At 51.3% G+C, this 21,018-nt stretch overlaps 7 protein-coding genes across 7 annotated transcripts; 4 read left to right on the top strand and 3 right to left on the bottom strand.

The window, feature by feature from the left end:
- Positions 1-421: 421 nt before the first annotated feature.
- On the top strand, positions 422-1,655 carry TrAFT101_002652 (mitochondrial 37S ribosomal protein uS7m; the record flags this gene model as incomplete). The annotated part of the gene is made up of 3 exons (XM_024902334.2): positions 422-673; positions 740-1,114; positions 1,203-1,655. 3 exons carry the CDS (start codon positions 422-424, stop codon positions 1,653-1,655), a joined length of 1,080 nt encoding a protein of 359 aa, XP_024763773.1.
- An 824-nt stretch (positions 1,656-2,479) lies between these two features.
- On the top strand, positions 2,480-6,213 carry TrAFT101_002650 (uncharacterized protein). Its single transcript, XM_066126662.1, has 2 exons — positions 2,480-4,480; positions 4,575-6,213. The coding sequence occupies exons 1-2, from the start codon at positions 3,358-3,360 to the stop codon at positions 5,720-5,722; spliced, it is 2,271 nt and encodes a 756-aa protein (XP_065982766.1). The 5' UTR covers positions 2,480-3,357; the 3' UTR covers positions 5,723-6,213.
- Positions 2,539-2,985, bottom strand: TrAFT101_002651 (uncharacterized protein; the record flags this gene model as incomplete). The annotated part of the gene is made up of 2 exons (XM_066126663.1): positions 2,539-2,628; positions 2,851-2,985. 2 exons carry the CDS (start codon positions 2,983-2,985, stop codon positions 2,539-2,541), a joined length of 225 nt encoding a protein of 74 aa, XP_065982767.1.
- Positions 6,214-8,832: 2,619 nt separating the features above from the next.
- Positions 8,833-10,870, top strand: TrAFT101_002649 (uncharacterized protein; the record flags this gene model as incomplete). Its single annotated transcript, XM_066126661.1, has 3 exons — positions 8,833-9,343; positions 9,449-9,896; positions 10,090-10,870. 3 exons carry the CDS (start codon positions 8,833-8,835, stop codon positions 10,868-10,870), a joined length of 1,740 nt encoding a protein of 579 aa, XP_065982765.1.
- Positions 10,871-12,644: 1,774 nt separating this feature from the next.
- Positions 12,645-12,857, bottom strand: PAB1_2 (Protein phosphatase PP2A regulatory subunit B; the record flags this gene model as incomplete). The annotated part of the gene is made up of 2 exons (XM_024899408.2): positions 12,645-12,762; positions 12,820-12,857. 2 exons carry the CDS (start codon positions 12,855-12,857, stop codon positions 12,645-12,647), a joined length of 156 nt encoding a protein of 51 aa, XP_024763769.2.
- A 53-nt stretch (positions 12,858-12,910) lies between these two features.
- On the bottom strand, positions 12,911-14,935 carry PAB1_1 (Protein phosphatase PP2A regulatory subunit B; the record flags this gene model as incomplete). The annotated part of the gene is made up of 1 exon (XM_066126660.1): positions 12,911-14,935. One exon carries the CDS (start codon positions 14,933-14,935, stop codon positions 12,911-12,913), a length of 2,025 nt encoding a protein of 674 aa, XP_065982764.1.
- Positions 14,936-15,792: 857 nt separating this feature from the next.
- Positions 15,793-20,093, top strand: TrAFT101_002646 (uncharacterized protein). The gene is made up of 3 exons (XM_024909499.2): positions 15,793-16,746; positions 16,852-17,048; positions 17,123-20,093. Exons 1-3 carry the CDS (start codon positions 16,247-16,249, stop codon positions 19,882-19,884), a joined length of 3,459 nt encoding a protein of 1,152 aa, XP_024763768.1. The 5' UTR covers positions 15,793-16,246; the 3' UTR covers positions 19,885-20,093.
- The last annotated feature ends 925 nt before the right edge of the window (positions 20,094-21,018 follow it).

The raw sequence follows: 21,018 nt of genomic DNA, 5'->3' as shown, positions 1-21,018 counted from the left end.
TCCCATGAAGAATTGAACGAGCGCTTCCTAGTAAAACGAGGTCATGTGGTCAAGGAGGAAATGAGCGCCCAATCTGGCGTCTAAGGGATAGGCAGCTGCCAGTCAATGCCGTAGAACAAATCGTGCAAGGATGGCTCAGATTCATCCGCCAAACCATCTGAGATGAGCATGCAGGGATCGCGACCAGGATTAGAGCAGAGACGAGGTTGAATGTTGACATAAGCGGCGGCGGAAGTTTCAATACAGCTGGAAATGGTGATTTTCGGGCCGCCACTTTTTCCGTGTCGCACTGCGCTTTGCATAGTATGGTGGGCTCTAATTTTCGCTTGCTTGATGGAGAGGTAAGTGAAATCGATCACGCGAAGAGTCCAGGAGGAAGAATTGCGCCTTAGGAGTCCTCTTGGTAATCCGGCGCACCATCATGGCTTCAAGGTTAAAGATCTGGGGTGCATGCAGGACTCTGGCGGTCCGACCGCAACCCGCCCGCCTCCCAGCTCAGCCATTCCGGGTCCAGATCTCGCCATCTCGATTTTATGCCGATGATGCGACCAACAAATCTTCGAAGCCTCCTACCGGCACAAAGATAGAAACATCCGGTTCAACCACCAAGTCAGAATCAGGGAGCGCTGGAGTTGCTCAATCGATCGAATTGGCTCAAAAGGCCTCCCAAACGGTGGGATGATACTTCCCCTCCCCCTCCACTCGAGTACAATACAATGCTGATTGCGAGGGGTTATAGCCAGCTTCAACATCACAAACATCATCTATCGAAGCGCTAGACGATGCGGCGTTAGAACAGATTCTATATGGTGGGCGGCCAGTGACAAGCCAGCGGGAAGGCGGTTTGACGGAAGCGCAAGAAGAGGCCTTGTATCGCGAGGGTGTCATTCCCCCGCCAGAGGAAGCGGAAGCTGCTCTCACCAAGTCAGAAACCGCTGCTGAGCCGCGATCAATACTCCCCGTCGGTGCAGAATTGCAAACTGCTGGCCACAAATTCGGTCTTCCTAAGAAGCCTTACCCGGACGGATTTAACGTCAAGAAGAGATACCACCCGGTGCTAGAGCAGATCACCAGGCTTCTGATGCGCCATGGAGAGCTCAGTGTTGCGCAGAGAGTACGTTGAACATGGATTGTGCCCTATCCTTATAAAATTACATTTTTCAGCGGAAAGAAGAAACTAACAGGGACTTGTTGCTGTCTAGAATATGGCCATGGTCATGAACTTTCTGCGAACAGCACCTGCCCCTATCTACAGTCCGAAATTCCCCCTATTACCGGGGACTCCTCCCGCCGCGCACCTCCCCCTTAACCCCGTTCTCTACATCACTATCGCCATCGACTCGGTTGCGCCGCTTCTCAAAGTAAGGAACATTGCTGGCGCGGGTGGAGGTGGCCGTGCGCTTGAGCTTCCAGTCCCCCTCGCAGTTCGGCAGCGCCGAAGGATGGCTTTCCAATGGATCCTGGATGTCATCAACAAGAAGCCCTCAAAGGGTAGCGGACGAACCCAGTTTGCCCATCGAATAGCCGAGGAGATTATCGCCGTGGTGGAGGGCCGATCAAGCGTGTGGGAGAAGCGGAAGTTGGTGCACAAGCTCGGTACCGCGGCTAGAGCCAACGTGGGCTCCAACAAGCTCAAAACCAAGAAGAAGAAATAAATAAAGAAGGGAAAAGTTATGATATGACGGCGAATATTGAATGTATATTAGATGTGTATTCTACGACAAGGAACTAAAAAGAGGCAGAAGAAAAAATAAAGCTGTTGAAAGGCCTTCGATAAGGCATGTATGTTATTACATAGAGGCAGCCAAGTTTATATGGAGAGGCGCCAGTTTTTGAGCAAGCACCTTTCACTCATAAAATGCTCCCTTTGCAGTAATAGATCAGCAGTTGAGCGGATGAGTACAAGCATTGTTGTACGTATTGTATTCGAAGGCACCCCCTCCAACTCAGTTGCTGGCCCCCAAGCCAGGCAGATCGGGGTCTCTTTTTAAGGTTAAGTTGACTCAATGCCACGACTACTAACAGAAATCCAATCAGGCTGCCGTTACACAAGCGAACAAAACACCCAATGAGAGCTTTTATGGCCAGGATGGCTGGAGCAGCTTAGCGGAGTAGCACAGGGCTGTGCAAAGTATCCCTGGGGGCCTTTTGAAAATGGAGAGGGTAGTTTTGGGCGATGTACAAGTTTGTTTCTTTGAAGTTCAAAGTATGACTTACACTACTACAGTTGCACAAACAGGAGCAGACTACTATTTGCTGCGAATGACGGCGGCGATATGGACGGGGCAGGCTGGCAAAAGAGGCAAAAGAGGCAAAAGAAGCCAAACAAGTAGCATTCCCGTTGGTGCGACCACGCATGAGCTGGGCCAGCTACAAAGAAACGCCTCCCCTTTTTAGGGCAAAGGCATGCAGGAGGGCATGCAATGTGACTGTTCATCCCTTGCGTCTGGATTAAACTTAATCGCGATGGCTGCTGCTGTGCTGCCCTGCGAGCAAAAGCCACAAGGTGCTAAACTGCGGTAGCTCTAGGCTAAGGGCCTAGCACCCGTAGGCGCGCGCCGTCGGGGCCTGCTGAAGACTGGAGCTTGATCCGTATTGCTTAAGGTTGTATGGCTTCAGGGCAGCCCCCTGTAAAGTGCCCGGGTTTTGCAAGTCCTCCAGTGCGTCGCAAGCCGCTGAAATCTCTCACTGGCCCCTTGCTCGGACGGCCCCTCCTCCCCACGACGAGCTTCTCTTGCCATCAAATCGGTTTTAGGCTCCTCCTCCATCTTTGCCCGACCCGGACGAGCTCCGGCATGTGCTTCTCCAGACGTGCAGCCGCTAGATAAAACTCCAAACATACATACATACCGACTCTGGGTAGCCGCCAAACGCTCCCTCGACAATCCGAACCAGCTCCCGGCCGTCGTCCATCGCACTGCAGCCTGCGCTCGCCATGATCTGAGAGGCGTCGGGCACACGTCGCTTAACCGCCTTCCGGCTCATGCACAATATGCTCCTCTGGTCTCCAACTCGCACCCAATCGACTCGCCGTCGACTTCATCGAAAGCTGCCCCGCTAGCATTGCGGCGGCCTCCCACGGATCAATCGTCTGCCCAGATATCGAAGCTATAGCAACGTCAATTATCGAGTGCTGCTGCGCGACAGTACGTGTCTGCGAGACTGAGAGGATATAGACAGTTCTGCGGACCTTATTTTCTTGTTTTTTTTCCCTTGTCATCTACCACTTTGGGCGCTCACCGGACATTACCGGCTGGTCTCACGACACATTACGTCGCCTACCGATCGTCTGGGCACGATACATTTGTGATAACCATCCATCCCCTTACTATATTAAATATAACTTCAACCGTCAACATGGCGAACAGCAACAGCAACAAGTATCGCCCCATGAGCATCGATGCCATGCTTGACATGGAGCGGCAGGAGGTCCTCGCTCTGCTAGAGGGCAATAGCGAAATGCAGTCTGCCTCGTCTGTTAGAGGCGGGCGGTCAGATTCACCCTACGCGTCGCGTTCCCCTGTTCGCAGTATGCTAGATATTGCGGAGGACGAGATCCCTCCGAGCAACGCCACGTCTTCTTCCAACAGAGGTGCTCCCGCCTCCCATGGCCCCGTCAGGAGCATGCTCGATGTTAAGGCGCCGCCTTCTCCACAGCTGGTCCGTAGCATGCTCGATGTTAGTGGCCCTGTGCCGGACTCTCCTAGACGAGCTGGCCGCAGCTCAACTCCAAGCTCTCCTCTACTGACCTCCAGCGACCCTACCTTGAGGCAGTCGCCAACTTCGAGCTTGACACCACGGAGTAGGTCTGATGCTGGACTGCTTTCTGATGCTGGACGGGGCCCACGAAACAGTCTGATTTCCAACTATCAATTCTCTAGTATACTGCCGCATAGCTCAGGTCCTCAGCCGTCAGTGAGATGGTCGTCTTCGAGAAACAGTAAAGGTAACAAGAGAGATAGTGGAGGATCCCTAGGCCCTGAGGGTGCGCTTCCTGCGGATAGGGGCCGGTCTCCGCTTGGAGCCTCTCGGTTTTTTGGCGGACCTAAATCTTCCCAAAATCGTCGCTGGAGTAGTAGGTCTCAATCACCAGCGACGTTTACTCCATCACAGCTGCCCCCGGGCAAGGCCCTTTTGAAAGATGGCCAAGTGATGGACCTCAACAGTGCCTATAGAAAACTGTCCGATGCGAATCTCATGCATTCTAGCGGAAGCTTGGCGCAGCTGCCCATGCGGAAGAAAGAGAGAGAAGCTGGAGAGGGTAGGCTGGTCAAAGATTATGTCGGACCGGATGGCGAACAGCTCGATTCTAGTGAAGAAGAGGAAGAAGAGTCATCCGACGACGAGGACCGAGGACGTAAGAAGTCACCTCGATCGTTGATACACGGTGCAGGGTCCAGCAACGGGGAGACCGCAGCCAGCGGCTTGCTGCCTGGAGGGCGGCAAGCCTTGAGCTTGCTTGCGGCAGCGGAACAAGAACGTAAGCGAACTGAGATGTTGGTTTCGCTCAAATGCGAGCAGCCAAGAAGAGAGGAGAGAAGAAGATGTGAAAAAGTGCTAACTCTCTTGCATAGGTTCACAGGTAGCATCTCAGCAGCCTCAATATCAGTACCGCTCCCTGATTGCGGAGCCTGAGATCAAAATAACATCTGCAACCGGGGAGGCTGCAAAGCCGTCAAAGTCCAATAAGGGCGTCCATCCGGCCACCAGCTATGACCAGGGCCCGATGTCGCGGGCACCATCTATGAAGGACTCGGATGACGAAGCGGATATAGACGATATCAAGAGGGCCCAGAATTTGTCCTTTTCAATGACCAACATATTAGAAACGCCAGAGGCTCATCGTGCTATCCGTATCATCTATCGTGGAGATTACAATAGAATTGTCCAGGCAGCTGAAGAAGAGAACCACAGGCTCCGAAAATATCTGGTGGCCACAGATCTCAGCGATGAATCAACTCATGCCCTCGAATGGGCAATCGGCACAGTCCTTCGAGATGGCGATACTCTGGTCGCGATTTATTGCATCGATGAAGAGACAGGCATAACGACAGGCGATGGATCTGTGGTGCCTGATGAGTCAAAGGCTATGAAAGAGCAAGCGGCAGCCATCAACATGATGGCAAACGCGAAAGCAGCACCAGCGCAGATGAACTTGGTATCTGAATTTAAACGTAGCTCGGCATTTTACCTACGAGGCACCGGCTCCAATGTAGGTACGCCAAGAGGTACGCCCAGAGGTACACCAACCAGCTCGCCAGCGCCGCTGTATCGTGGCGACCGTTTCAAGGCTGAGCAGGAGCGCAATCGCGCTGTGCAGGAGATTACAGACAGGGTTCTCCGTCTCCTCAGGAAAACTAGGCTTCAAGTGAGGGTCATTGTGGAGGTGTTGCACTGCAAGAATCCACGACACCTCGTCACGGAGGTGATTGACCTCGTCAATCCTACTCTGGTTGTGATTGGGAGTCGAGGCCGAAGTGCGCTCAAGGGGTATGTGTCCTGCTTGAGCATTATTTCGAGAAGAGGAGGGTTCGCTAACCATAGACTTAGTGTTATTCTGGGGTCATTCTCTAATTATCTGGTCACCAAGAGCTCGGTACCCGTCATGGTAGCCCGCAAGAAACTGCGGAAACAGTCCAAGTACAAGCGAACACCGGTGAGGCAGGTGAACAACATTAGCAATCCAACGGCCAGAAGCTTGGCCAACGCCAAAGTTGACTAGAGGTCAGTCAAGTTTTGAAGACCTTTGGACTTGCTACCCTGAAAGAGAATACGGATATCGTGCGCAGTGATTATCACTGCTTTATTTTTCCCACGCCCCCCCTCCCCTTCGATATGTACTGGGGATCTCTGACCAGGGTGTAAGAGAGCCAACCACAAATTCCGCTCAGTGACCACGGGGGACAAGCGCAAGCTACTATTGTATAAACTAGATTAGTTCAAGCGACGAATTCAGCGGTAGCGGGAGCCTAGGCGCGAGATGGAGTTGCAGGCCTGTTTTCTTTCGTTTATTTCATTCTTACTCGTTTTGTTTTCGGTTTTGGACGAGCGAAGAGAGAAGTTAGATTTGCTCCTGTTTGTTTCTCTCTCTTTCTAATGCCCCACCCTCAGGAGCAATGCATTTATTAGGTAGTTTATGTGAAATTTCTGTGAGATGACCAAACTGGCAATGAAAACTTCAAGCCTAGGACGGGCGTCTTTTTTTAATCTCTAGACATTTTTCTCTCATCTGATACACGTCATTATAAGCACGTGTGTTGATATCCGCTCCATCTCCCAACCAGCCTAGCGAGTATTTCCGTATTACTGCCCTGCCTCGCCTTCTAGACAGACCTTGTGAGCGGATTAGGGAACGGTGAGAGGTGAAGTTCGTTCATGTGACTGGATTTTAGGCCATGAAGCCGTGTGGGGCGAAAAGCGGCAGACGCTTCTCTTGTGATGTCCGGATAGCTATCTGCGAAAGTATGGAGTACCTGCCAGGCAGATCGATGGAGCATCCCGTCCGAGGTACTCCATACTTGCGCTGCATGTATATATGTACAAGGTTGCGGTAGGTAATCTATGGGCTCTACTACCAGATGGGAAGAGGATTCAAAGGGTCCGCACCCGATTTGGGCCTACAAATAACGTGGGTGCTGAGGATCGTGGTCTTACAACGCCAAAAGCTTAGATTTCGGCACGAAGCCTCACCAGCAGTGATCGGTGCCACTAGGTAGCAGTACATCAGACCCCTCTCCTCTCCCGTTCCGGTCGCCTTTGGCTTCGCACTTCTTAAAACAGAAGGACGATAAAAACAGAAAGCCGTCGCCAAGGAAGGGTGGTGTGTCTATTTCCTACAAAATAGAAATATAAGAAACATACAAGATAGAAAAAACAATGGGGAATGCAAAGTGCATGCATAAGAAGGACAAGAAGGGCCACAGAGAAGTGCAGGGAGGGGTGGCGAAGCTGATGGGAGAGAGAGCAGAGGACGGAGCCCACTAATTGCGGGGTGATAAGATAACGGGAGCAGCCTAGTGGCTGGACGAGAAGGTCCTCAGCGGAAAGAGAAGGGAGACAAGCCGCCACCAGCCGAGGGGCTTTTTGTTTTGTTGACTTTGACGTAGGTGCGAAGGTAAGCTGGTTGGAATCAATAATTGCGCAAAAAAGCCTGTACTGATCCCGAGTGTTTGATACGGGAGTATAGACGGACAGTACATTGTAGATGCCCTTGTCTGCACTGCGATGCACGTACAGATACAGCAGGCCAGGTGGATGGTGGGGTGCTGGTGCTGCCCGTTACGGGTCTGGGTCGAGGGCGAAGGGCGGATTGACAGCAAGGACAAGCATCCACCGACAGCACCAAGTGGGGGTTCTGCTTCCATGCACGATGGAGGGAGAGAAAAGATGGAGGGAGGGGGAGGGGAAAGCGGCGAAGGGGACAGCGAAAATGAAGGCAAGACAGCCACGGCCTGCTGGGATGATGATGGTAGAGACGAAGCAGAGGACAGGACGGGACAAGAGGCGGCCAAGGGAGGGGGGGTGGCCTGTTGGCATGGCTCTCTCGTCTGAAACGGCCCATGGAGATGTGAGCAGCACGTCTGATTGGCCGCGCCGGCTGGGTCGAATGTCGTGCCACGAGGGCCGTCCAGCCTCTCACGATGAAGCTGCCACCACAGCACGGTCAGCGTAAGGGAAGTGGGAAAGAAAGTGGCCGCCGCTCCAGTCACGACTGCAGCTGGGAGGGAGGTCCGCAGCGTTGGGAGACAAGGACAGGTCGGGAGTTGGGTATGAAGGTTTTGCGGTGCCGAGAACTGGCAGAAGAACGAGGAGGGGGGGGAAGAAGAGTTGATGAACGATTGCCTTTTTTCCTTTTTGATGAAATAACTCGAAACAGAAGAAAAAGGAAATCTGCAACAAAACAATCAACCCGAAAGATCGGACAGGAAGCGAGCAAGGAGAAGCAGAACCGATCGATACATCATCGCTCCCGCATTGATCGCTGCGCTGCTACCAGGGCTTATCCTCGCCCGCCGCATTGACGCCTCGCTGTCTTCTCCATTCTCTCGCCTTCCCTGCGGAATCGACCGAGCGGGACTCTAACACTATTTAGCTCGACGAGCTTGCAAGAGCCCCGTCCGGGTCTTTGTGCTTGCCGCTCGCCCTTTAGTCGAGGTTTTGGGACCGTGGCTCGACCCTTTTTTCGCAACCTACCTTGAGGGAGTGCCATTCCTGGTGCTACTAGCTAACCTGACCGACCAGCCAGCCCGTACCAAAGTACTGCATACTCCCAGCAGACTGCCTAACATCCATCCATCTGCTCCATACCACCACTGCCGGGGTCTGGACAACCGCCAGAAGTTGCAAGCCAACGCCAGGGCCGACTACCGACCGGACACACCTTTCCCTAGTCCCATCCCGCTGGACCTTGCCGTCCGCCTCCAAACTCTCCCATGTATTCGCTGGTAACGGTGAATCAGCAGGTCTCCCTGATCAGCGTCACTGTCACTCCCAGCACCTTTTTTGTTGCCCTGATTATTGTTCTCGTCTTCGTCAGCCTCTACGTTCCAAAGCTGCCAAACTTCACCCTTCCAACAATCCCCATACCGCGCTTCCTCACCGCAATCTCAGGCGACAAGACGCTCCCTCCATTGCCGCCGTCGCCCACGTCGCCCGACCGACAGCTCGTATTGCGCGATCAGTCGCTTACGCTTTTTCGCCGCGAAAAGAAGGACTCTCACAGAGACAGAGACAGAGATCACGACCGCCTCAGGAAAGAACCAAAAGATCATCGCTACAAAGATAGAGACTACTCCTACAGAGAGAGGGACCACTACACCAAAGACAGCGACCATGGACGATCCCCAAGAAAGGCTCGACGCCTCTTTGCGGGATTTCGAGACTCCAGCAAGCCCGACATCTACGACGAGGAACTCATCTATTCTCCCCAGCGAACCGGCGATCGAGGACGATCTCCTAGCGGACCTGGACGTCGCGTCCGTCGGCTCTTATTCCCCTCCAGCGTGGCGGAGACTCGCCAACGGTAGTCGAAGCAACGGATTCTGGAGGCCGCCGTCGCATGATGCGCTCAGCGCAATGTCGCCGATGCGCCTGGCCATGCGCAACACCCCCTACAGCGAGCGCGACGACGATGACGATACCGACGACGACCTAGACCTCGAGGACAACCAAAACGACATTTTGCAGAGAGCGATTCGCACAAGGCTTCCCACCGGCAGCATGAGTCCAGACAAGGTGAGGAGTCGCAGTCCAGATGGAAATCGCAGCAATACCTTGCGCCTCGAGGCACCAACCCCGCCCGTGCTGGAGAGGATACTGGAGTCGCCGCCACCGACAGATAACTGTAAGTTGCCTTGATTGCTGCCTGCTTCTGCCTGGGCGCTGCTATCCTCGTCGCTTTATTGGACATTGGCGACTGACATGCCCCCTCTTTCCCTTCTTTCGTTAGATATCCGTTTCGCTGTGCGCGCCGAAGTTCAGCAACGCACGGAACCAATTGAAACCGCCATTGCCTTCATCCGTAAACGCTACTCCGCTCTCACCGCATCATGGACGTCCACCCTATTCAGCGTTCTATTCGCCGTCTTTAGCGTCTCGCTCTTCAAGACACTCATCCAAGAGCCTGCGCCGCGGCCCGTCGGCGATCTTGTCAAAGTCGCAGGCATCGCGCGCTCCTTTGAGCCACTCATATACTATTCGGAGCATGCCATCACGCAGGTGCATGACTTGCAAGCTACAAGCGTGGCTGTCTGGGACCTCGGAGAGACAGTGCGAACCAGCGGGATGCGAGATGCTTCGCTCATTGTCGCCGACCTGGATGCTCTAAGCGGCTCAATGAAGACGCTTGCTACCGAGATGACCAAGTTTTTCGCTGTTGTTGATGGCGACATTGACGGGTAAGTGATTAAATACACATGTTCCAGCCTCCCAAACTTTGGTGACATTCATCATCCGTTCTCCCATCTGTTCCATCTCTTCTGTCAATTGAGCCTTCCCTCTCTCGCCTTGTGTGTGTGTGTGTGACCCTGGTGTGTCGAGAGAAGCAAACAGCAAAGTTGACATGGGCGTTTGCGCCTTGTTGTACAACAGCATCCTCAATGTCATGGATTGGGCCAAGATGCATCTCAATCGCCTCCAGAGCGCTCCCTCTCCTTCCTCCCTCTCCTCCGCTTACGATAATATCCACAATATGCTTTCTGAGGCCCATGTCCTCGAAGACGCCTCCGGCGCTCCTACGCCGCTCGGCACGATTACTACGTACGTCTTTGGACTAAGCAACCCGCAGCGCGAGCAACGAATGGTCCAGCTACTATTCAACGAGTTCCTATCGATCCTCGAGGAAAGTGTTCGAGAGGAGCTTCGCTATAGCATGAACCTCTACGGCCTCTTCAACAGCATCGATCAGCACTTTCTCAACCTGGCGCGAACCGTCGCGCGCGAGACTTCCGCCCAAGAAGAACTACACAGCGACATGCTAGCCAGCCTGTGGGTGCGCATCCTTGGCACGCGCGCTGCCGAGCTGCGCAAGTTTGAGCAGAACCGCATACTGCTGCGCGACGTGAGGGAGAAGACGGTGCGCAACAAGGGCATCCTAGTCAACCACCACAGCAAGCTGCTGTCCTTGCAGACCTCCCTGGAGGGCCTGCGCACCAAGCTCATATCCCCGCTCGTGCGTGGTGCCAATGCCACCATCTTGACACTCGAGGACCAGATTGACAGCTTGTCGGGTGTGAGGGATCATCTTGCGGAGATTCGACGCCAGCAAAAGGGCAAGGTCATGGAGACGCTTTACGCCAGCGTGCCGAGTAAGCAGTTGCAGAGAAATCTAGCGCTTGACGATGGCAGGAGTGATGTCCTCAGAGAGTCATAATCTCTCCTTTCGTTGCTCTCCATCTCTCTCTCCCTTCTCTGCTAGACTAAAGGCGCGATCTGAAGTACATTTCTCCTTGTATTCACCCTTTTCCCTTGTCTTTTTTTTTTCAAAGGCGTCAATCATTGGACCTGGGGATAAACAAAACAGTTGTCCTGGTATCATTTATCCTTTCCTATTTTCCTCCATCATCAGGCGTAAACAATGCTTTTGGCTCACTGCCAAAGAAGAAACCAGCGTGTGTTATTCAACCGGATTTTGATTTGATTTTTTAACTTTGATTGCTTCTTTTTGGTTATTGCTTCTTCTTCTTTATCGGCTTAATGGCACAAATGCATGGTCAAAGGAGGGGGGCAAATGGAGAAAAAAAGTGAAAGGTTTTGAGCCAAAGTTTGAACAAACTAAACGGCGCTTGCAATTCAATTTTTTGAAACGGTAGGTATATGGTATATCTATACTGTCCTTTGTTTCTGTTTTTTCTCTCACTGGGGGAGTAAGAAGGGGTGAGAATATGAGAATATACGGCTACCTAAGTGAAAACCTTTTGGAAAACAAGACCAAAAGTTTTTTTTTCACGTAGATGCTTTGTTCTTCTCTTTTTTCTCCCCCCTTTCTACCAACCTTGCTTTATTTGTTTCCTTGTTTTCTCTTTTACATCTTTACATCTTTTCATATTTATAGCATTGTTACTTCTTCTTCTTTCTTATTCCAAATTTTACCTCTTGGGCGTTGGATATACGGGTTTTCTTTTTTTTTTCTGCTACTGGCGTTTTTCTCTTCTTTGTACTCAGGCCAGCGAACTCTTTTTTCTTTTTTTTTTTTTTTTTTTGTTATACTCTCCTTCACGTCACTCTAGTTTCTTCTACTGGTGTTCTTTCCTTTCCAAATCTCCTGTTCTCACATCTTGTAGTATATCTCAAAAATGTACTCGGCATGTGTGGTTATCCTGTGTATCTTATCTATGTAACTGGGGCAGTGTTTCAGTGTTCGGTCAATGGCGGTCTTGTTTTTCTTCGCAAAGGAGAGGGGCGTTTTGATCAACTTTTTTTGGTGCAAAGGACTAACTTTCCTTCAAATGAAAAGTGACAGCCTTGGTTGGGCGCTGGGCATGGTTGGGTATGTAATTACTACCTCCTAGGTTTGGCAGTGTCAATTTATCGCAGCTATTTCATTCACAACGTCGTATCTTGTATACTTGGGAGTTCCAAACCACTGCAAAGCAGCTCTAGATAGCCCAAGTGACTTGAATATAGAGACTAGACTATACATTAACTCAGTCACACATCATATTCATCACATCACGTATAGCACACCCATCAGTTTAAGAACATGTTATCTATTAGAAAATTCCCTAAAATCCTATCCGATTTCAAGCCTCTGCATCCGTACTTTTTTGAGAGTGAAAGTGGACCATGTTCATGGGGGTATAGCCCAGAGGCAGCCTTCATAAAACCTGCAACCCGCAACGCCATCCCAGTGAGCCTGAATTTTTACCGGCGACGATGTTTCTTTCTCGTCCCAGCCTAGGCGAGGCGACATCTCGCATCCGAAAATACCACCTCCCAAACCACACAACTTTTGTTCATCCTTGAGAAAATATAGCAAATAATTCTATCCTTACATGATGCAATAGACGTAGGCAAACGTGGCATATCATATTGCATCTCACGTATCATTCGGTGTCATGCGAGTTCCATCTCTCACCGTAGTCAAATATTTTTTAAACGACAAAGGAAAAGATACTGCGTGTCAAAGTTGGAAATTTTGGCTTTGCTTAAGCCTTGGTTTCCTCCTCCTTCTTCTCAGGGGCGGTACCCTGAGACTTGACGTACTCATCGTAGACGGCCAGCGCCTCGTCAACCTTGGCCTTCAGAGCAGCCTCGTCCTCAATGCTAAAAGAAACAGGGTTAATATCCAAAGTTGATCATCAGGAGAGTGAGGTAACTTACAGGTTGACAAGCTCAGAGTTGTCCATTTCCAGGAGCATACCGGTGATCTTGCCGGCAAGCTCAGAGTTGATGGCCTGGATCTTGGGGAAGATCAGTTCACCAAGAATCTGCTTCTGCTGGGCAGGCTGAGCCGCAGCAAGTTGAGACTGGAGCATAGAGGGAGCGTTGGCGGCGTTGGCATTGGCAGCGTTGTCGCGAGGAGCCTGGTTGTTGAAGTTGCCGTTGCGGCCAGCGTTGTTGTTACGTCCCATACCCTGGCGGTTGTTGGGGGGTAGCCGGGCATTCCGCCCTGAACGTTGGGGGGCATGCCGGCGACGTTGCCACGGCCACCCTGAGGAGCGCCTCCACGGCCGCCAGCAAGAGCAGCCTGCTGAGCCTGCTGCATAGCAGCCATGAACTGAGGAGTTCCAGGCTGGCCAAACTGAGGAGGGAACTGGCCAGGGAGGCCGTACATGTTGGGGGGGATACCCTGAGGAACGTTACGGCCACCCTGCTGAGGGTATCCGGGGAACTGGCCAGGACGGCCACCCTGAGGAAGAGGCATTCCAGGCTGGGGGAAAGGCATGCCACGACCACCCTGGGGGATGAAGCCTGGCTGCTGGCCAGGAGCATAGAAAACGGGGGGCTGCATGTACTGCTGCGGCATACCAGCTGCCGCGGCGGCCTGCCGCATTCGCAGTTCGTTGCGAGCCTGGATGCTGGCCTCAAGCTGGCTCTTACGAACATCCTTGCGCTGGGCAAGAGCAACATAGAGAGGCTTGTTGTTGATCATTCGCTGGTTCATCTCGGCAACAGCCTTGGTGGCATCATCAGGGTTGCTAAAGCAGACGAAACCGAAACCCTTGCTCTTACCAAGCTTCTTGTCAACCTTCTTCTCAGCCTTCTTCTCGGCGCTTTCGGCCGATTCGGCCTCGTTCTCGGACTCCTTCTTGTTTTCCTTGTCCTTCTCCTGGTCCTTGACCTCCTCCTCGCCCTCCTGAGGGGTGTCTCTCATGACCTTGGCAGAAGTGATGGGGCCAAATTCGGCGAACATCTGGCGAAGCTTCTCGTCATCAACGTCATCATCAAGGTTCTTGATGTACAGGTTGACGCCCTGGTACTTGCTGGCCTTCTCAAGGCGCGCAGCCTCATAAGACTTTCGCAGCTCCTCTTCACGCTCATGCTTCTTCTGGGCACGGCCAACGTAGAGCTCCTGGCCACGGAAATCCTTTCCGTTCAGCTCCTCGACAGCCTTGAAAGCAGCCTCGTGAGTGGTGAAGTTAACAAATCCGAATCCACGAGACTTGCCCTCCTGATCACGGGCCAGAGAAGATGAGGTGACATCACCGTACTTCTCAAACAGCTCACGGAACTCATTATCGGTCACGTCAGCGCTGATGTTCTTCACGTAGACGTTGGTGAAGTTGGCCTTCATCTCCTCAAACTTGCTCTGGCGGTCCTTCTTGGGGATGTGGTAGCCGACGTAAACCTTCTTCTCGTTGAGCAGCATGCCGTTGACGTGCTTGATGGCCTGAGCAGCAGCCTCATCAGTCTCGTAGTGAACGAAACCGTAACCCTTGGAGGCGCCGGTTTCATCCTGGGCAACCTTGCAGCTGAGAATGTTGCCAAAGGCAGCAAAGGTGTCGTGGAGAGCCTTGTTATCAATAGCAACGTCCAAGTTCTTGATGAACACGTTGCCCTGGCCGGTCTTGCGCAGAGCAGGGTCGCGCTGAGACCACATGATACGGCAAGGACGGCCCTTGATCAGAGTGTAGTTGAGCTCCTCCAGAGCCTTCTCGCCATCAGGGGTAGAGTTGTAGTTGACGTAGGCATAACCCAGAGAGCGGCGAGTGACAGCGTCACGGCAGACACGGATGGAAGCCACGGCACCAATCTGGGAGAAGAGCTCGAAGAGCATGGCCTCGGTGACGGAGGGGTCGAGCTCTCCGACGTAGAGCGAGGCAGAGTTCTGGGGGTGGGGGGCGGCAGTGGGGGTAGGAGCAGAGGCGTCCTCAGCACCAGCGCTCACACCAGTGTCCACGGCAGGAGCCTTGACATCGCCGCTGCCATTGAGGGATGTGTTGTTGAGTTCGTTGGCGAGCTGGTCAACAGCGCCCGAGGTGGTGTTGGCGGCCATTGCGACGGTTGACTAAATCACGGGTATCGAACAAGACTGTAGAACAACAAGGTCAGCAACAGAAAGACGCAGGGAAAGAGATATCGTGTCCCCGCCAGATGGCGGCCATGATACTCCGCGTCAGCAGCACTCACTGATTCAGAAAAGGAGAATGAGAAAATGAGTAGTGCTCAGCGAGTCAGAATGAACAATCTGCAGGCAGAGCGACTTGGTGATAGAGGCAACTGGGGTGAGTTGTCTCAAAGATTGAATTTTTGTTTTTTTGCGGTGACCGTTGTCGACGACGTCGCGCGGGACTTGAAGGTGGGTGGGTAGGGTTTTTTGGGGTTTTTCAATTTTTTTTGGTTTTCTTGATTGAAGAAAAGAGCAAGAACAGAGATTAAGTACGAAGACCGTACCTCTGAACTATCTCGGTTTTATGGGTTTTGGGTTGTTTGGATAAAGGTGGACGTTGTGTGGAGGAAGAAAAAAAGAGAATTTTCAAAGCCGCTTGACATTTTTTTTTTCCTGGGCTGCTAAACCTGTCTAGCGGTGGAGTGACCTTCCGTGCCTCCTTAGCGGCGAGTTGCGACTTCCTACTGGATGTATTAGGGTATCGCATGGCTGCACAGTGCAGAGCACTGCCAATCAAGGCACTAGAATCCGCCTGAGTAAGGGGAGGTACCTGTTGGTCTGCATGGCAAAGTAGCTGATAACAAAGAATCCCTTTGTTTGTGCTTCTCTTTGTTAGTGCTAAACTGCCAACCCCGCCTCAGCCAAGTCTCTGAACTAATAGCCGGCCTATCGAACAAAGAGGGTGTGATGCAAAGTCTGCTCTTTCTTCAAAAAATTTTACGGAGGCGCCAGAAGCCTCGTTTCTTGCTTTGTCCCTAGCGGGAGCTACGTGGTGCCACTTGAAGCCACGTCGAAATTTGAACAAGGACTTCGCCTTCCAGTGCCACGCAGCGCCCCCAAAGAAAAAAACAGAGTTCTCAAAAGCACACAAAGGAAACAAGGGTAACAGTGGTTGCCCCGCGTCCGCGCACTGTGTTGGTGGGATGTTCAAAGGCGGTGACCGATTGCTGAAACCTCTTATCTTATCAGCACGCGACACTAGCCCCCGAGCACTTTTGCCCCACCAGCGATGATGCTATGCGAAGGGGAGCCTGTTGATGACTGATGACGGACGGACAGCTTCGGTGCTGAATCTTCTAGAATCGCCGCAGCAACCGCAAAACAACAGAATATCGTACGCAGGTGCTGCATAGCATGTTTGTCGATCCGTCTCCTTGATGTCTGCGTGTAGCTATTAGAAAAGCTAAAGCCGCCGCCATGTTCTCTACTTTCACGGGCAGCTCCCGGCGGCCGAGAAACGTGAACCTGAGCGGGCAGGCCAGCAACCCGTTCTCCAACACATCATGGTCGCCCTCGGCCGCTTCGAATGCTACAAAGACCGTTTCGGATGCTCAGGCCGACAGAGAAAAGCGACAGGTGGAAAGGCGGCGTTTGAAGGCCGCATCACAGATACAGAAAACATGGAGAGGATACAGATCAAGGTCTACCCTGAAGGAGCAGCGGAGGAATGACTTCGACCTTGCCTATCAATCTCTCTCCGATGCCGGTGCTTCCCAGAGGCTATACGTTTCTTTTCCTCTCCTGTTGTCTTTTTTCTCTGCCGCTCGTGCCGGTGATATGCAACGACTGTTTTTATTCATCGACGACTGTAACAATGTCTCTCTCCAACAGCTTTATGACGCCAGCCATCATATATCACGGCTCCAAAAACTAATGGTGGTTCTTGTGCAAGCGTTAGACGTTTTAGTTTCTAAAGAGTATGTATATAATAGCTGCTCACCCGCGAAAGACAGAGCTGCTGGAAGCTGCTACACGTTTTCAGCACCTCGTAATCTTAGGCACATGCTGACTCGGCTTCTTAGTGATACGTCATTGGAACTTCAGCATATCCTTACACTCGTCAACCATCTGGCCGTCAACTTTCCCCTCATCATATTAGCATCTGTTAACGAGTACTATTCGGCATTGGCAAAGCTGTGCCAATCACAGCGTAGTCGAGAATGGCTAGAAGCGACTCTCAAATCTCTCTCAGCACCTTTAAATGCAGGCGCGGAAAACGGTATGCAAAACTGGTTTACAAGTCTGTTTCACTTTAGCAGGAATAGCACGATGCTAATTCGACGCCTCTAATAGAGTCAGAAGCATACTCCGCATTAGCGCTACGATTTCTAACCACGAAGAATCTCCGATTCTTCGAGCAAAATATCGATCGTATGGGCGAAATCATTAATACGGAGAAGCTTGCGGCAGAAATATTACGATTATATACTTATAAACCCGATGCTTTGCCAGACAAGGATCGTCTTTTCTGGCTCCTAGCCCACTATATTGACTTGAGCAGGGTACAGAAAGATTCTAACCAGAACTTGATCCGTCTGAAAGCTATTTTTACACAACTGTCTGCTTTATCATCCGATATTAGCATTCGCATAAGCACACAGCCGTCTCCTGATCAACCCAACGAGGTAGCTACCGAGTCTCTTGTCTTCTTGTCGTCATCATACGTTACTCAACAGCTGCTGCGGCTTGTTGACAGCAATGGCATTTCCAGTCTGCTGCGTGACTTCTCTACTAGCTTGGCACAGTCTTCAAACCAAGAGCTGGAAGGAAGCGAACTCCTCGCTGGCTATATTCTCGCTTTACTGCAAAGTTTCCCCACAAGAGCGGACGACACACGTATGAGGTTGTTCCTCGAGGAGATACCTACCGCAGGGGGTAACATCCCCATTGTTAAATACCTTTGGCAAATGATGACCAAAACCTCGATATTTCAAAAATTAAAAACCGAGTCTGAGCGGCCAGCAAGAGTGCTCCACCGATATTTCTATGAGACTGTATCTTGGTCTTCTTCATCACATACGGAAGAACAAGAATGGAGAATTATCCTCTTATTTTTAGAGCTTTACACCTTCATTCTCAGACTCAGCGATGATGAAGACTTCTTGAGTGGCATTTACCCTCAAGTTTTAAGCAGCGATGTGCCACAATCACGAACAAGATCATGCAGTCTAGCACTAAAAGACATTGAAGCGCTCATCATATTTCTCAAAAATACGGCATTTGCTCTGCATTACAATGTTCAGGAAATTACCCAAACTCAGGCAGCTCTCGAGGCTTCAACTACAGCCCGACTCAACTCCTACTGGGGGGACTCGTCGACAGTCTCAGATGAGCCTAAGGCCGCCACCAAGTCTCCAGCTTCGGAAGTATCTACAAAGCTCGATCTAGAGAGCCTTCGCGCAATCGTCACAACTTCGTTAAAAATGCTCTACGAAAGAGACTCGCGGAAGCATTTCCTGTCAGCGGATCACTGGCTCATGACGAGCAAACTGGAGAAGGAGGATTTTATTGGGGCCGTTATAGCAGAAGAAGAGAGACAGATCCAGGAGCAAGCTGAGGACAGCGATTCAGAGGCAGATGAAGCTGTAGCTTCGTTTGATGATGGTTTTGGATCGCATTCAACTTTTGCTGCGCAGCGGCTTTCTCGTCATGTCAGATTGGAAAGGCTCAAAGCTCGCCAGATTCGCGCTCAAAGGGAACGAAGACTTGCAGAAATGGGGCCCAAATTGGAAATTCTCAAACATATTCCATTTGTTGTTCCGTTCGAGACGCGAGTCATGATTTTCAGGTCCTTCATTAATCTTGACAGACTTCGCAGAAGCGGTAATAACGTATTCCCGATGCCTCCCTTGGGAAGGCACCATGCGAAAATCCGTCGCGGTCAGCTATTTGAAGATGCATTCGAGCAGTTCTATCAGCTAGGGGAGGGCTTAAAAGACCCCATTCAGATCACCTTTGTTGACCAGTTCGACACCCCTGAAGCGGGTATAGATGGTGGTGGCGTTACCAAAGAATTTTTAACCAGTGTTACATCGGAGGCTTTCGGAAATCAGCTTGGAGGCCTGGGCATGTTCACATCCAGTGACAAGGGGCTACTCTATCCCAATCCCATGGCTCTGGATATACTTCGCGAGTCACTGCGTCAGCAGGGGCTTACCGAATCTGATCACGAGTGGAGAGAAACAATATCTGAGTTATTCAGGCGTTACGAATTCCTTGGCCGTATTGTAGGGAAGTGTATGTACGAAGGGATCCTTGTTGACCTTGCGTTTGCTGGGTTCTTCCTCCTAAAATGGCCATCGCCCAATCGAAAAGAGGAGAATAGCTACAAAGGTAGTGTCAACGATCTCCAAGACATGGACGAGGAACTATACAAAGGCCTCCTCAACCTCAAGAATTACCCGGGAGACGTATCCGCCCTGGGATTCGACTTTACCATTACAGACCAGGTATCAGCTCCAGGGGAGCCTGTCAAGACTGTTAGCAGAAAATTGGTGCCCAACGGTGATGAGGTATCAGTTACAAACGACAATCGCCTGCTCTACATATCCTACGCAGCCCGTCATCGCTTGGTTCTGCAGCCGGCTCCCCAGACCATGGCTTTTCTGCGCGGGCTTCGCGAAATTATTCGACCCTCATGGCTGTCCATGTTTAACCAATCTGAGCTACAGCGCCTGGTTGGCGGCGACTCCATGGCAATTGATGTCGAAGATTTACGCCGAAATACAATCTATAGCGGTCTTTATGCTATAGGTGACGATGGAGAAGAGCATCCCACAATTAAAATGTTTTGGAACGTCATGAACGGCTTCACAGACGCTCAGAGACGCGACGTTCTCAAATATGTCAGCTCAACACCAAGAGCACCGCTCCTTGGCTTTTCACAACTGAATCCGAAATTTGCCATTCGAGACGGGGGCTCGGACCAAGAACGACTACCGAGCACAAGCACGTGTGTTAACTTGCTGAAGCTACCGGTTTACAAGTCGGAATCAACTTTACGAACGAAACTACTGTACGCGATATCGTCAGGGGCTGGGTTTGATTTGAGTTAGAGGTTAAAGCGTGGTTATCAGGATAGACAGGGAATACAAAACATATGTAGGGGTGGATGCAAGGGGTTGGAGTATCATGTTAAATTTGAACACACTCATTCTTTGAGACACTTCTATGCTCTGCGTGCGGCCCTGTAAGATGACAATAGAATTCCATATTATCTATCAGCTCTTGACGTAATTGACCCCAACATCTGGAGACTTTCCATAGGAGCTACGTCTTCTGCTAGAGCCCCTACGTCATTAGACACCGTCAAAGTGACGCTGACAACAGTCTCAAGGTTGATGAGCGTTAGACAAAGTTCACTGAACCTAGGGAGGGAGGTCAGCATATACCCTTATGATGTAATGTGATGCTTGCACCGGGGATCCTTGTCTTGCGCCTTGTTGTTTCTAGGCGGCCCATCACGAGAAGACTATGAAAACAGGTTTTCCACTTAGATCTTTGAGAGTAGCATGCGACAAAACGAATCTTCCAAGGCAAGAGTGCTTATTGCTTAGACGCAGTTATACGCAGAGCTTGGTTCAATCTACCGCCTAGGCTACCGCTACCCTACATCTTGGTGTGACTGAGCTGGTTTTTACATTCGGCCGCGCATATACATATACTGTAGTGCGTACGGATTTCCTTATCGGCTAGGCTGAAACAGGATTTTAAGCGTTCCATATTCCCCATGTCTCGTGATAATCAGCCTTTCGGCTTGGAGAAAATGTTTCGGTAGACATAACAGATCGCCATATTACGGACCGCGGCTAAGAGAGCGGGCCGCCTTACCGTGGAATAGCCTACTCGGCGAAGCGTACCTAGGTAATGGTAGTCCGTAGTACGGAGCATGACGGGGCAGACAACGCAAGCAAAAGAATCTCTCACAGAGAAATGGCACATGCTCAGATGTTTTGTAAACTTACTACGTATTGCGTCTGACGCTGCAGTTACATGCTTTACCTCAGACAGCAGTCAAGCTTGTATGAAGCTGCAGGATTATGGGACTAGAGCCGCTCCAGCTTATATGTACATATAGTAGGTAGGTAGAATACCGCCGATATCGAAGCAGCCATGGCCTAAGGCGGCCTTTAATGCACACCCACAAAGGGATGAGCTGTCTGCGGCATCGGCGAGCTTTATGAAAACAA

The sequence above is a fragment of the Trichoderma asperellum genome, chromosome 2, assembly GCF_020647865.1.
Source record: "Trichoderma asperellum chromosome 2, complete sequence".
In the NCBI taxonomy this organism is placed as follows: domain Eukaryota; kingdom Fungi; phylum Ascomycota; class Sordariomycetes; order Hypocreales; family Hypocreaceae; genus Trichoderma; species Trichoderma asperellum.
Note: the sequence above shows the minus strand (reverse complement) of the source record. Positions and strands in the feature narration are given on the sequence as shown.